Source organism: Malurus melanocephalus, unplaced genomic scaffold, assembly GCF_030028575.1.
Source record: "Malurus melanocephalus ecotype Western Australia unplaced genomic scaffold, MMel_1.1 scaffold_57, whole genome shotgun sequence".
NCBI classification, from domain to species: domain Eukaryota; kingdom Metazoa; phylum Chordata; class Aves; order Passeriformes; family Maluridae; genus Malurus; species Malurus melanocephalus.
The window spans coordinates 2,997,109-3,013,255 of NW_026623289.1; the positions used below are offsets into that span (position 1 = coordinate 2,997,109).

Below are 16,147 nucleotides of genomic sequence, written 5' to 3' on the forward strand. Positions count from 1 at the left end.
CAACCAGATACTCCATCGTCTAAGTGGTTCTCTGTCTGCTACTCTTATTGAAAGGCTGTTTCAGAATCATGTTCTGCCATTAGAAACCTAATTTCCATGAATATGACSAGTTTCTTCTTAAGGCACCACTTTTCTTTAGAGGACATAATTGTTATCCCTCCCTGTTGTGTCTACAATTTCAGCCAAATCCCCACTCAGTTTTTCTTTTTTTGGACTGATCCAGACAAACTTTACTTTTGAGTTTGTTTTTGAAGAGGCCTCAAGTCTCAGAAAAACCCTTTTCTGTGCATCTCCTCCAGACTGAATCCCTCTGTTGGAAAAAGGTGGTGAGATTCTGAAAAATATTCCCAGAGACGTCATTGCCCTTTCCCCTCCACATCAACATTCCTTCTCTTGCTGAAACTCCTCACACTATACCTTACTGGAGCTGCTTAGAAAACAGATCTTTAGCCTAAAAGCCTTTTAGCACTGCATTCAGTGACTAAATGGAAGTTACTGAGCCACCAGATATAATTTATAATACCTCTTTATGGTTAAAGAAGCACGTTTCAGTCTTAAGTGTTAGCTTTATTCATCTTAYCATGTAAAATGTGTGAGATTTTAAAGGGATGTCATGTAATTATTTGAATCTCTRGAGGCACCAGGCCTGGATTGCTGGAACTGTGAAAGCACAGGCCAATTTTTGCACAAAAGTGCTGCTATTCTCAGTAAGATAATTCTACTCTATATGCAGTATAATTTATTCACACATTCACATTCCCCTCCTTAAAATCATCACAGCAGATTTTGGAAAAGGTAGGAAATATAAATACAAGCACAGTTGATGTGTGCAGTAAATACATCCATATATTTAGAAAAGACCTCTTACATAGTTCATTCCTAGATGACAAAATGAGTCAGTGATTATCTAAAGCTCCCAAACTTAGAGGCTCCAACGAAAACTGTTGAAAAAATGGGGGAAAGAGAAAATTACACTGGTGATAGAGRATTTACAAGGTAGCTATTAATAAATTGCTAATTTATGCAGCTGATACCTTAAGCATCTTAATATTCCAACCTAGGAAACCAAAATATCTTTCCAKATTCAATTCTTTTAGATTGATAAAAAATTCACATGCAGACACAGAAATCTTCTCAACCTGACATTTACTGACAGATTCCCCATAATTTTCTCCACGTTGAAATGAAGCTCTAAGTGCACTCAGGAGGGCAGCTGGAGTGTTGTAAAGATTGCCTGAAGAAAAACCATTAAAAAAGGGTGAAAAAATGGATCTGCTGCTGGGACACTGGAACAAAACATCTATGATAGAGAAAAAATAGGGGAGAAATAATTCATGATGCCCTAATTGCATTGGAAACAACACTTATTCAGCTAGTTGAAGAAAAGAACCCAATGGAAATGGAGGAAAGAACAGCCCTTAGGTCAATCTGATATTTGTTTTCCTGCATGTGGAAATCATCCCTCATGAAAACTGTTTTCTGCCTTTATGCAAAAATGCCATCATAAAAATAAATGCYTCGGAGGAGCTGTTGTGTATTGTCACTGACAGCACTGGAGAGCCACAGCTGATACTGACCCTTCAGGGGACATAAAACCTTCCAGCAGGTGTAGTTCCAATGGGAAATGTCCACAAACAACAGGCCTTATCCTATACAATGCATTTATGGCTATTGCTTCCCGCTGGAAATAACAAAATRCATTTAAGGAGTATACAAACTATCAGCTGTCATTGAATTATACTGCAAGGATGATCTTCCACCCTTAAAWTAGTCCCTGTTTTTAGTCTAAAGCAGTATTTTATAATTTGTAGGACAGTAAAGCTAGCTGATGTTTTTCCACAGTATGCAGATGATCAGCTTCTCAAGCAGGAGACTCAAAATAAAATATTATTAACAATTTATGATTATTTCCATGCAGAAACTGAATGACTAATTCTTAYCATATTTTTCTGCAGTTGCAGGAGGGAGTGTTTCTGCACCTGTTTCTCTTTTCYTCCTGCAAATCTAATAATCAGCAAAATTGTACTCGGGCAGCTATTAAATTTCATATCAGTTCATATATTTCATGCATTCGAAGMCTGACAAAATGTGAAGTCATTCAGCCACAATAAAATKCCASAGAGATACCAARAGAAGTGATCACCAGGCATGAAAAKCTTCACAATCTTGGAATTTGTTGAAATAACCCACTAGATTAAAGCCAATATTGGACATTCATATACAAACTAGAGTTCCCCATCAATGCAATAAAGCAAAAGTTTGGAAAAATRTTGTCTATTTCCATAGATACTTTTGAGGGCTTTAACCTGTTGTTAATTATTAGAAATTTAGGGAAAACTAAATTTCGCTTATGTTCTCATACAGACAGTAAGTCATCTTAGCATTTTGAGAACAGAAAGTTCATTAATTCATTAGTCATAAATCCCTATATTTTGTTCATACGCTTCTATTGAACTGAGTGCCTTGTGTCTGAATGAAATATAATTTGTGTTTTGGCAACACAATTATTTAAAGGCGTCAACAAACAAAACCAAACATTGCAAACAGCTCCAACTCTACCACAACTGCTCTGTCAACCCGCCTAATAGAGTGAAAATTATTCATTCACGTATTTATAGCCTAAACGTAGCAGTTCAAAGCCTTTTTGTGCTATTTTCCTCMTACATTTCCTGAGGGTAGTGGTTTTAAAGTATGTACATATATATATACACGTGTGTATGCATATTCATACACATTTACCTCACAAAAGGCCACCCACATGGTTTGATAAATATAGGTAGGTAATAGGATAAAAATAGGATCAAACAGGATAAATAGGTAGATAAGGGAAATATGGCGACCCAGCATGCTTTTTGCAGGGAAACACCCTCTCCTAAAAAGAGTTAAATTGAGGTGGCAGAGCAACATCTCTGCAGTCCTACACTGTCATACAATAGGTATTAACTTCACTGATTACACATATCTTCATCTTCCTCCCTTTTCTGCTTCATGGGCATTCCCAGGCTCCTTGAATTTTCACACACACTGTCAGCACCTCTGTCTGCACTGCAGGGCTGTTGGAAACACCACTTATTCAGATCAGCCCAACTCCTGGGTGCACGGTTCCATGGTGCCTTGGTTTTCAATTAGTGAGTTATATTTAAAGTATTCATTAAGAGACATTGTTGTGGTTCCTACAGCAGTTTTACACTATTTAATGCCGTGGTCATGGATAGTTCTGATAACTCCAGGAATAGAAAACTACCACCCCCTCACCAAAAATGGATTGTTTGACACTTTTATTAGTTCCAGCCTTTGTTCCATGGAGATGACAGCCATTACCTGCACTGGCATGACTGGTGGAAAGTAGGAGAAGGAAAGCAGAGCTGACAGCATCCTGCAAGGCTGTGATGCTAAATCAGCATCAGCACCACGTGCCTGCTCAGAGAGGATGGGATGCAGAGGTAGAGTCGTGACAGGACGTTCCAAGGTGTCCCTGTGGTTCTTCCAGCTTGCTCTGTCAATGTTTCATCTCAGGTTATTAGTGTTTGTAAAAGCATGCCCTTAAAATAGCTTTATGGTGTTAATGGAAGCAAAAATAGCAGTTCTTGTGCTTAAGTTGTTCGTAGCGGGGTAAAATAGGGCTAAATTGGGCAATACAGGAATCATAATAGCACAACCCAGTTTAAGGGTGACTTTCAAATCTCCTTCACGTTCCAAAAATCACTGACTTTAAGCTAAAATTGGAGCAGGATGCATCCCTTCCTGTTTTACAGAAAATCCTTCTCCCTTTAGGAGATRTAAGATTTGGAGTGACTTTTGCTTAAAGACTGCTCAAATCTGCTTGCTAAGTCTTCCACTCACAAGTGGAGCAACCACAAAATTCTCCAACTTCTGAAAAACACATTATTTCAGAAAAATAATCCARATTTGCATTTGACATTTGCAAAACACATATATATTGTCCTGTTGTGGGTTGACCTTGGCTGGACACCAGGAGCTCAGCAAAGCTGCCCWTGCACTTCCCTTCTCAACTGGACAGGGAGGGAACAGAAAGTATAAAGAAAGGCTCAGGTGCTGAGAGATCACACAACAAGGAGCCAAGCAGACCCCACTTGGGAAAATCAGTTTATCACCAATTAAATCAGAGTAGAATAATGGGAAAATAAAACCTGAATCTTAAAACCCACAACGTCTTTTTTTTTTTTTTAATTTGCTTTTAATTAGGTCTGCAAGTATCGTCTGTGACAATATTTAAAGTAACATACTGCGTGTTCTAGKACAAGACAAGCAAACACGGACTATTACAACAATGTGTCCAAATTCTGACCTCACTTGACACAGGTGTCAGTTTGAATTGCATCAGWATAAGGGAACCTCTGGAGAAAGAAGAGGAAAATGAGTTACTTTATCATGCCTTGGCATAATAAAAAGTAGTTTTGAAATTTGATGATCTGAAAAACTTTACCATCAAGTTTTTGGGACTGATTTTTCCTGTGTAAACTACTAATTTTCCAGACTGACTATGAATTTWWTTTTTTTTTTTTTTTTAAAGTGGCTGGTTTCTTATTTGCAATATTTAAAAWTTTTTTACAAATGTTTCAGAAAGGAAGCAACAGAATAACAACATGGGGATCTTTTCCTCTTTGGTTTTCTTTAAAATTTGCAGTCGCTTTAGACAAAAGTGTTTATTTACTGATTTCTTGTTTACCAATGCTAAAATAATATCCCATGTAAACTACAGGGGCTGACAAATTAATTTTTGTGGTTTAATATCAGGCAAATAAATCTTACCATTACTAATTATTTTCAACCTTGCATATGAGAATAGGATTAGACTGACTACAACTGACACTGATTATGTGAGACAGGATGTTATTAAATCCCTTTGGGGAGCTTTTGAAAGATCCACCACATTTAGAGCAGAGAGCTTTTCTCTGTATTAGCTCATTTATGGAGCAATTACATGGGACTTASTAAGGAAAAGATGTCAGGAAAAACACTGAACAAACAACTAAAGTGGAATTTACACCACTCCCAACTCTGCCAAAGCATCTCACAGCCTAACAGAMTTAAAATATTTGTCAAGATTTCCTATAGCAAAGACATTTGCTATGTATCAGTGAAAGGTGTGACATAGATTAGATTAATGAGGAGAACTGGTAATGGATCTGAGGGAAGCARAGATTTCTCCTTGCTCAAATGGCTTCTTTGCACCAAGAGCCCAAATTTAATTAATTTTGCAGGCTTGGAAAGCCTAATGTTTTCCTTTAATCCATCTCAGGTTTTTTAAGTTTTGTTATTTCATCAGAACCCTATGGAGGGTTTGTCAGCAAAGTGTAGAGAAATATGCAAAACATATTGGCTTGGAAAACCTCTGCTCATTCTGGAAAAACCTGTGGCTAAATTCCCTGGTTTGTTCAGTCGGTTTTTGTTTTTTTTTCAAAACTGAGATTTCTCAGATGATTTTTAGGAGCAGTTTACAATTTTGTATCTAAAAGCATGCAAATATGAAATGGAGAGCCAGGTAAAGACCATTTCCAAAACTGAGTTCCTACAACTGGCTGTTTTCCCAACATCCATATTTGAGAATGAAAAAGCACAGTGAAGTACCACAGAAGCATGTGTATTAAATGTGTACACACCCGTTGATTGTGACATTTGCAGTTTGAGAGAAAAAAAAAAAAAAGCTTTGAAAAATGCGTAATCCAAAGTAATACTGAGAGTTCACTGAAGATCCAACAGAGCTGAGGTGTTATATTCCTGAGATTTTTTTCTCACCCCCACTTTGATTTCAAAGTTGACATTGCTGTAATTTCATGTGGTGGCAACACCTAATATTTGGGTCCTTACATATTTAATGACTTCCCTGAGTGTCTTCACATACTTAATCCAAGTCCAGTAAGCAAGAAGTTAAAAGATACCTGAATGTTCTTTCCTTAGGTACAACTCAGTGGTGTAACTAAAGTGCTGGAATTCACTCACAGCTTTTCCTCAGAGCGTCTCAAAGACCATAATCTTGCTGCCAGTAGCTCTTGACATGAAGCCAAACCCAAGGCTGACTTAGAGCAGTGGCAAGAGCCTCAGCAGGGTTATCCTTTCTCATAAACACTGAGATTCTCTGCTGCTCCCTGTAGCCCTCCTGAAATATATAAAGATTTGTTCATGGTCCAGAAGGTCCCTACTTTGCAGAACCCACTGCTAATTGATGGTGAATACTGGAGGGTAGRATTTTCTACATGTGTAGTGATCGCTGACCACAAGGAAAGCTTATGCAAAAATTCTGGATCATAAATATGGATATGYTTGTATGAAGAAAAACTGGATTTTTTTAGTGAGTTTGTCCTTCCAGGCATGTTGTGTTGCTTTTCCAATATTGTAAAGGAATAAAGCAATACTGTATGAGGTATTCTGCATGGCCAAATACCATAGTCCTTACTCAGAGTTTACTCAGGAAAAACCACCTTTGACTTCAGTGAGGATTTTCTCAACTAAGGACTGCACAGACTGTTTTGAATCTTACCAGCATTGCTTGATGCTAATGTTGGGCAACAGTTCCCACTGCTAATTTGCCTGCCTCGTCCTTCTCCAGGATCTGCTTTTGCTGTGTGTTATTCATAGCTGCTCCTTGCTAGTTCAGATTGTTTCTCTTTGTGCTTCTCATTCCCAGCAAACATTTTGCAGCTATTGTTCTGCTGCTGGTGGATAAGCACAAACCTGGTATGCAGGACTTGAACCTCAGCCCAGATTCAATTAACACCGTGAACATGTGCTCACTATGGTGCTCAGAAGGAATTTTGATGACCCTCTTTCAGCCTAACATAAATTTGTTTAAGCTGATGTATTTACAGTGCAAAAAACACGAGGGTTTGATTCACAAATCTTAAGCCCAAATGCTTCTCCAGTAAAATGSATGGAGTAGCAGCCATTCAGAGCCATCACAAGGTCAAGTGTAAATGTTTATTCTGACCTACAGTAGCCATACAAGGAAGTTACTAAATGTGTGTGCTGTAGCATCACTCTGTTTTATAGTTTTAATACTGCTTTAAAGTGAGATATCCTGAATAATAATTAGTACCAAATTATGCCATAGCTTTCTAATATGCAGCAGCTCTAGCTACGTTGTCACTCATATGTCTTATGAGCCATACCTAGCCATGGTTTATCCTCTATTCATGCTACAGGGTACGAAATTCCTGGGTGCCAACCTGCCTATGGCAACCTAGAATTCTCCAGGGCAGGCTCGCAAAATCTTCACCTACTCTCTGGGACAGGTAACTAACAAGTGATATTTTGTGAAGTTATGCTTTCTTTCTAACTTTCTGATGTCCATAAAAAATGTTTCATTTCTTCATGTCAGTCTGTGGTCTCTCATTGTTCAGTTCCACTGTGTTTTCTGGACTAGGGGAGTAACAGCAGATCTGTTTATTATGGTACTCTAGATGCTTGCTTCAGCCAAGCCTGYAATAATTGTTATTAACATGCATAAAAACTGAAAGTTGTTTAAGAAGATGCAAGAACCACAGCTGCCTGCTGCCAGTTAATCTCTTTTTCTGATGGAGTGGTTTGTCAGCACAGATGTGTTGCATTTCACTGTTGATACCACAGTTACCTGGGCAGTTCACCCACCTTTCATTGCTGATATGTATATATTCTCTTTCCTTTATCAGGTTTACATTATTCTTGGGTCTCCCGAACTAAGGATTTTTTTCAATGCTATAGGTGCAGAATACTGAAAGGATGGGGGAGTTGTGACTGACTTTGGTTTATATTTCTATGCAGCATGTAGTATAAGTTTAAATAATGACTCRTTTTTCCGTATTTTGCTTAAATTCTCTTCTACTTTTCTCCTGAATGCACTGTCTATTCTTTTTTGCTTGACTTTATTTTTATTTCAAGTGGCAGGTATGTAAAAGAAATGTCATTCACTAGTCCTATAGCTTCCAGTGACATAAGAAATATTGTAATATATTTGAAAGAAAGTAATTAAGTTAAAAAATACAGATTAAGCTTCAGATTGGTTCCTGCAGCCTATTGATTTTCTCTGAATAATGAGTGAAATTTTTCATCTTAAGAGTGCTGCTAATGTAAGAAAGGCATAAGTGAGGTTCTTTTGGTATTTTTTCATACAGTCTACACTCTGTGGAGAGAGAAAAACCGAAATCTTGGAAAAGTGGTTTGAATTCCTGGTTTTCAGTCCCCCGGGATTTTGCATACAATCTGCTCTTACCTGGGTTTAGAAGAACTTGATGCAAAAATATCTTTGCTCTGCTGCTTGTCCTTGCTAAAATCAAGAGATGACCAGTGAAGTGAAATATAATCCAGGCATATAAAACTCTGTTACAAAATTTTTGACCCTAATTCCAACTTGGTTGGATATTTGGAAGTCCTTTAAAATTGGAACAAATTCACACATCCACAGCATAATCACTGAGTTTGGTTCTTACCTTTTTTTAAATGGATGTCCATGGGGAAGCTCTGAGTCTTGTGATGATACTTTAGTCATCTTTCTGTAGGGCTCACTAAAAAATATCATTTTTTTCTTACCATCACTCTCTAATTGTAGTCATTACTTAACGAAATTTTAAAAAGCTTACTCTTGTAGAGGACAATACCACAATTTATCTTCAAGTGTACTACAATTTAGAAAGCATATATCCAGGATTTTAGCTCAGGATATTTAGCTGTTTCATAAAAAGTCAAAATATGCAGCCATTGAAAGATAGTTTTCATTTTCCTACCTGCTTTTTGAAAAGAATCTAAATTTTTAGAGATTTTTTTTGTCTTTCCTGAAAGCTGTCTTGTTTCTTTCCTATTGATTAACTCAGACCTTAATCGCACTGTTTCAACTCATCTGGATTTTTATATCTGGAAACTTGCTTTCCAGTTGTATTGCAAAGTATCACCTTACTGAAGGACCTAATAAAGAACCCAAACTTTCATTTGGTAAAATAAAAAATAGTATGTCAGCATTATGACAGTCAGTCGTGATGAATGTCAGCATTAACAAATTAACAAAATGAGGATGGGTGCTATTTTATCCAGCCTGATACACCTTAACCTTCAAAAACTAATAAGAAGGCAGTTACAGTATCAGCAAGAGAGTTAAAGCAAAATCCTGAGTTTTGATTAACCCAGAATGCTGAAGTAGTTCAGTTACAAGATGCCAAGNAAAAAAAAAAAAAAAAAAAAAAAAAAAAAAAAAAAAAAAAAAAAAAAAAAAAAAAAAAAAAAAAAAAAAAAAGCTTGTGTTAGTATAATCCTCAAGTTAAGACACAGGAGGAATTTTTGGGAAAGTCTGGAGTAATGAATCTGCTTCCTCACTCTGTCCAGTCCTTTGGGGGCTCCATCTGCAGGGTTGATGGAATCAGAGGGCTCCTGGGTCCCTCTGAAGGAGGATATTGTGCATTGCTTTCCACCCAAATAGTGAGAGCTGCTTTTCAGATGAACACCTGCTGCCTGAATTGGTCCCCTCACATTTTCAGAGACTCCTTCATTTAGTGGCTCTCTCCAAAATCCACCCAAGACCCAGTGCCAAGGTGTGGGWCTGGTAACAAGAATTTGGAGGGATGTGATCCCATTCCCTCTCCTTTCCCATAMAGCCACAAAAATGGTGACAAAACAGAGTCTCACACTGAAAAGGCAGTGCAGCCAGGGGAGCAGGATAAAATACTGAACTAATAAATTATGACATTCAGCTGGGAGGAAGGTTGTGTGAAATGACGGCACAACATGCTGAGCAGTGGGGAACTTGCTAGAGGTGAACTCATTTATACTCTTGCAGAGTAGAAGACTTCTCAGATAACAACTCCCAAAATAGTGTGCTGCAGTGTATAAAACAAGGTAGGGCTCGAAATAATTAGCCACAGATGACAGATGGCAACTCCTTTCTCTTTTTTTCCTTCTTTTCTTCTGCTGTAATATCAAGTTGATCAAAGAGCTGAGGATCATTTGTTATTGTAGGAAAACTAAAAATATCTTRAAATATTCAGGCAAAATATGTTCATTCAGGTATGAGCCAGTAACTCTCATTGTTCAACACCCTATACATGAGTCTATGTGTAGTAAAAGTTTCCCTCAGAATCTGAGTTACATGTGCACAGCTGAGAATTTGGGTGTGTCCRGGCTTAGCAGTATTATTTAATCAATTTATTACATCAAATCATTAATTTGTTTTATTTAATTTTTTGCTTGTGTTAACGAACCAGTGATCTATTCCACTGCCAGAAAACCTTCCAAAAAGTGTCCAGAGTTCACTTGTCTGGCACCTCATTTGAGGTATGTCACAGCAGTGTGTGAGGGGAACCAAATGCTCAAATTCARTAATTTACTCCAACAACATAGTGTACACTGCTTCAAAAGGAAAAAAAAAACCAGTAGCATCTGCAGTTCCTCCCCCACCCCCAGTCCTGGTAATARTTCTGTCTGGCTCGTTCTAGAACCAAAAGAGTCTATTTAATTTTTTCAGCTGCTTAGCATAACCTTTTTGATGGAAGTGTTAAGCCAACCCACCTAAATGAGTCCCTTGAGCCAGACAAAGATGAATTTCAAATTGGAGGAAGGAGAAAAGGATTGGGAAAGGAACAAAATAGTTAAGGTGAGAACAGAGATTATAACCTCTGCCTATTAACCTGTGTCTGGATGTTTTACACCCAATAAAACMGGAGCAAAATTCTATCCCTACTGCTAAAGGACATTTCTCTGGTATTCCCCTACCACACTTCCATCCACAGTTCTTTAATAGAAAGAGTAAGATCAATTTCAGATTGCTCTGGGCAGTGGGCTTCACCCATCATCATTACATTCTTATTACAAATAAACCGCACAATTCAGGAAGGACCACACTCCTGCTTCAGCACAGCTTGATCCAGATGAATYGGGGAAGGAAACACACAAAAATAAAAGTGAGAAAGGTTTAATAACACAATTAAAATATAACTKTATAAGCTAGCGAGCTGATGTGGCAGGCTGCTTTCAATAATTTCCAGAGGGAGTGCTTATCCATGACTACAAACCAAAGCAATCTAGGAGCTGGCCACTCGAAGCTGTAAGGAGAGCTATTGCAACTAAAGGCAGCTTGCTCAACYACCTGGAGAGCTCTTTTTGGCTTTCTAATCACAAATTGAAGTCTACTTCTAATTTTGCTTCCTCAATTTTTCAATACCTTACTATTTTTTTCCACTTTCTTATCACCTCTCAGTAGTCTGGATTCCCTGGTGAGATGCAGACGGGCAGGATTCTGACAGACATTAAAAAGCAGACAACAACWGTTCAAAAACTTCAAATAACTTTCTGTCTGAGGCACAGCCCCCCTAATAGCCTGTGTTACAGAAAGACATATTTGTTGTCGTCAGCCTTTGCTCCTGTTTTTCTTATCCTTTCYGATCCTGCAACTTTATGTTGTAGCTCACCATTTCTGCCAGCCAAATACTTTATGCAAACTTATCAGCCACCGGGAAGCCAGGAAATGGCAGCTCTTACAGAGGTGAACCTCTTCCCAGAGTCATGTGAAGAGCAGAGTCTGGGCAGCGAGCAGTGAGGATCCCTCAATCCCCAGGAAGGGTCAGGGTCATTATGACTCTGCTCTTTTGGACAAACACTGTCTGAAGTTTGCCTTGCCAGGAGTTACCTCCCTTCTCTCCCAGTTTCACCAGCTGGTTCATTTCAGATGTGTTCTGAGCACTAGGCAACATTTGGACACTAGACATTTGGAGCAGGGCATGAACGGGAACAGAGTCCTTCTTTATGGTAAGAAAAGAAAAATGTGCTTCCCATCTTCGACAAGGAGTCAGAAATCATGTATTCCAGCTGGAACCATGTGTTTATTTTCTTCTYGTGGAACCATATTTTCCAGCTGTACATCCCTTCGTTTTCTAGCAATACAAAGAAACAAATTGAACAGGAACAGTCCTTATTCAAACATCTATAGGATCTTTTTCTCTGCCTAAAGGTTTTCATTCAAGCCACAAATACTAACAGTCTACCAAAAACATTTAGGTCCCACTTTAAGGAGAGCCTAACAGAGGCACTAGGAGGCAGTCTGGAAGAAGGCAGCAATCATAGCAATAACTTCTGCTGTTTTCACTGTTTCCCTTTGCTTTAGTCAATTCTGAATTTGGGCACAAGGCTCCTGCTCTTTGGCTGTGCACTGCTTTATTTCTCACACACTCAGGTATTTAACCTCAGAAGTGTCTCGTAACCAAAAATGGTTCTCTCATTAATAGGAGACAGAAACATATTTGGAAGATTCCAGTTCCAAATGAAGTTAGCAGAGGTATTAAATCAGTCCCCAGAGAGCTGGCTCAGCCCTTCATTCTCTGCACAGCCCTGCACCAGCACTGGGCTGAGGTACCCAGGGCACATCCTTTGTGAATCCACATTGCTCCTTCTCCGTGAGGTGCTCTGTACCCTTCCTCAGTGCTCTGCACAATTACATCCTCCCTGGTCACAGCTCTGGATTCTCACAGTTCGTTTTCATTTGCCCTTTGCATTTATCAGTACACTGGGGAGGAATCACAATTGCCTGCTGAAAAAAAGAAAAAGTCATTTAAAATAATYGCCTGCTGAAGAAACTTCATTTAAAATGATCAAAACACCTTCAGTGTCTATTTCTGAAAGGTGTAATTTTATTCATGATATTTCTATTCAATCCGTTCAGAGCCTTAGGTTAAGGATAGAAACTTTAAATAAAGGAAAACTTGAATATCTTTATTATGAGTRTATTTTGAAAATCTTGTCACGTTTCACTGACAATAATGGCATTCATTTAAGATAACTCATTGCTGACAGATGGTCCTCTAAGGGTTCTTTGCATGTCAACATGTAACTGAATTTTCATATCTTAATCGCCTCATATTACAGTTAATGCTGAATGCTCCTGTGGGATAGATGTGTCTGTGGACTTCTGATRTTTGTTACAGAAGTCACCCTTCTGCCATGAAAGACTGTCAGGTCATTATAACCACAACATAATTCAGTTTTATTTTTAAGAGAGATCACTCTTTTCTACCTCTTATGAATAACGCCAGTACAGTTTAGACACATTTACCATAAAAATGTATCTGTCAGGTCTGAATTTTTAATTGTKTGAATTATGAAAGAGTGAGGTATTCATGTCCAAAGTAAAGAAAAGCTTCCAAAATCCAGTGATATGTCTGTTTTAGAGTAGCAATATCCACTCTACAGGTGCCTCAAATAGACTTTCATGCTAAGGATCTATCCCACAGCACTTGGCACTTCAACTGCTGAACATCTCTCTTTTCCCCACCTCCCTTCCAAATGACTCCCTTCAATTTTTCTGACAAAGGATCCYTCTTCTCTGGTTTAAATTCTGACAGAATGCTTGGAAACCTAAGAAAAGGACTCTGTTASTTGTTTTGTGTGTCCATCAGTCATTTGGAAGCTATCTGAGCTCCAGATTTGGATCACCCACACATTTGTTCTGAAACATATGTACAGGCCTTCCCTCTCATAATCCAAACCCGGCTTCAGGTTGTTTATTTTGAAAACAAGTACTGCAAAGAAAATTCAAATGGTTTAATACTTGCAAAAAAACTCCTCCAAAAGCTATCTGTCTAAATACATGTGTATATRTATCTACAGGAAAGAGAGATCTGCAGGCAATTTGACAGGCAAACTGTTCATACTCCAAAGTTTCAAATATTTAACAAACTTCTTTGAAAGTAATGGAAAAATTTGGAGGATGTGCTGTAATGAAAAAAGTTCTGACAGATCTTGATGAAAATTTGAAAAACAAAAAAAAGTAAGAGGAACAAAGTCTGTGTGAGCCTGAATTTATAGAAAAATGCCTATTGTAGTACTTGGATATCCATTTGCCAAAATAAATTTCTTTAAGCTGCTGAATAAAGAGCACAAGAGAATTGGGATTTGTGGACTTGACTCTGGGTCTGAGCTGACAACATAATTCCCCAGCAAAACTTATAATTTCAAATCTGTAGCTGGCTTCTCAGACTCTGGATCTTGACTTTGTAGTTTGATCCCATCCCCCTYCTAATCAGATAAAGCAAGAGCAACGTTAGACACAAAAACTGCAGACAAGGAAGATAGTTTTGGCATTAACCTTTTGAAACGGYGACCCTGAGCATGTAGCACATAATCAAAACTTGATTAACATAGAAATCCAATTACTGCTTCATTAAAAATCTTTCATTAATCTAGAAAACACTTGTAAAATGTTTGAACTTCGCTTCCCAACAATGACAACTTGGAAAAATATTGTTGAGGGGTCAGGTTCAATGTCACAAGTGTTGTCCCAAAGTTATTTCTCCTAAGCTGGGGTTGGGGTCCCCATGTCGCTGCTCTTTCCTGGCTGATGGTCTTCACCTCTGTGGTGATCAGCTGCATCCAAAAATCAGAAACAAAGCCAGGGGTGTGGATGTCTGAGCCAAACAGCCTTTCCTTGAGCCAAACAGCCCATCTCTTTGCAGAAATCCACAGCAGACTCACTGGGAAAGTGCTTCCAGGAAAGCAAGGGCACTAAGCTGTCCCCTGGGGCTGCCTGCCACATCTGTCATCAGAGGATCAATTTGGGATGGCATGGCTGGGTGCACAGGCGCTCCCTTGGCCTTTCCCAGAGACCCTCTCCTGATCTTTGTACAGTTTTACAGAAAGCAACTCTACAGTGTTGAGTGTTATTGACTTTTCCCTAGATAAAACCCCACAGGGCAAAAGAAGAAAATATTTTCAAATTCTGTTCAGAATACACTTTTAAAATATTCCTCAGTGTTCCCAAATTCCTGAACCTTTTAAGGTTTTTTTTTTAGAATGTGACACATCGCAGACATGAAGCAGATCTGAAAAACACTTTTAAAGCATTTAGTGGTTCATTTTTGTGGGCCCCCACGCCATCTAAGCAAACAAGAAAGGAAATACTATTACCTCATCTCAGACACACACAGAACTGAGTCAGGAAGAGGGGGAGTTATCTGATGAGATGTGATTGTCTACGTCTGAGATACTTGACTAGATTCCCTTTGTAATTAACGGAAATGGATACTTCCAGATTTGCGTCAACTCATCTAAAAGCAGGCTTCTAAAATAGGTCAGATTAATTTCATCCTGATGGTGCCTGCTCTTGACTAAGAACAGGAGCCAAAGCTGACCAGCAGTAGGCAAACTCAGCCTTGTCTTAACTCTCTTAAGTAGTGTAACGTCTGGCTCCTTTGTCAAAGCCAGGTTCAAGACTCAGAGACCCAAATCCAGTCCAGGTTAGGTCCTACATATACATTCTTTCTTCCAAGACAGGCTTTTTACCCACAAAATACAATTAGTTCTACACAGGATTCCACAGCTGCATTAAAATGCCTGTTTCACTACCTAGAAATGAGACTTTTTGATATGGGTCTTTTTCAGTGAATTTGGCATGGGCATCTGTCTTGCCTTTGTTTTGCGTTCCTTTCACTGCTAATTTCCCTCCTCATACCATTAATCAATTTTTTTTTTTTCACTCACTTCAGGAGCAGTGTGAAGGAATGTAATCAGTCCATTCAGGGAGAATTTCACCAGTTCAGAAAAAAATGGGTTTGCTCTGGCTTTAAGCATTGCAGAACCATCTGAAAACAGAGGCCTGGGGGGGCAGGCAGACATGAACGTGCTGCTGAAGCGGTTGGACCAGCCAGGTGGAGATGTGGGGTTGCTGGAATGCTCCACTGGTGGGGCAGACGCATAGACATCAACTCTCATGGAGTAAAGGCTCAGGGAGCACCCTCTTCATGGGCCACCTGAGGGTAGCAGGCTCTAGAAATCCTCCAGCCTCCAGGCAGCTGAACATCCCCAGCTTTGCCTGCCAGCACTCTTTTGGATCAGCCCATCTGCCAGGCAGATGAGCTGGCAGAAGATCAGACAGGTACAATGGAAACCTGCTTGTTTTCCAGCACACCTCCCTCAGAATAGGAACTTACCATGTGGCATCTCAGCTTTGTCTGAAATCCAGTGGGAATTTCCACCTGGAGCTTCTCCAAACGGCACTAAGATTAACCCTGGCCAAGGGCTGCAGGCTGAGACAATGTTTGTGGGCAAAAATTAATGTGCAAATGTATATTTTCTTGTCTATTTTATACTTTTCATGAGTATAAACAGAGCTAATAGGTTAAAATAATACTTTGGAAAGTTTAAAGACCTGTTTTTAATAACCTTTAAATTAGCTTCC

The 16,147-nt window shown here is 38.9% G+C and overlaps 1 protein-coding gene across 1 annotated transcript in view; it reads left to right on the plus strand.

The window, feature by feature from the left end:
* Positions 1-16,147, plus strand: part of LOC130573329 (uncharacterized) — a gene marked incomplete at its 3' end in the record, with an annotated part of 90,782 nt that overhangs the window by 64,908 nt on the left and 9,727 nt on the right. Inside the window, exon 3 of the mRNA XM_057365688.1 lies at positions 7,164-7,253. Within this exon, the coding sequence (XP_057221671.1) occupies positions 7,164-7,253 (90 nt within the window). The remainder of the gene's footprint in view (positions 1-7,163; positions 7,254-16,147) is intronic.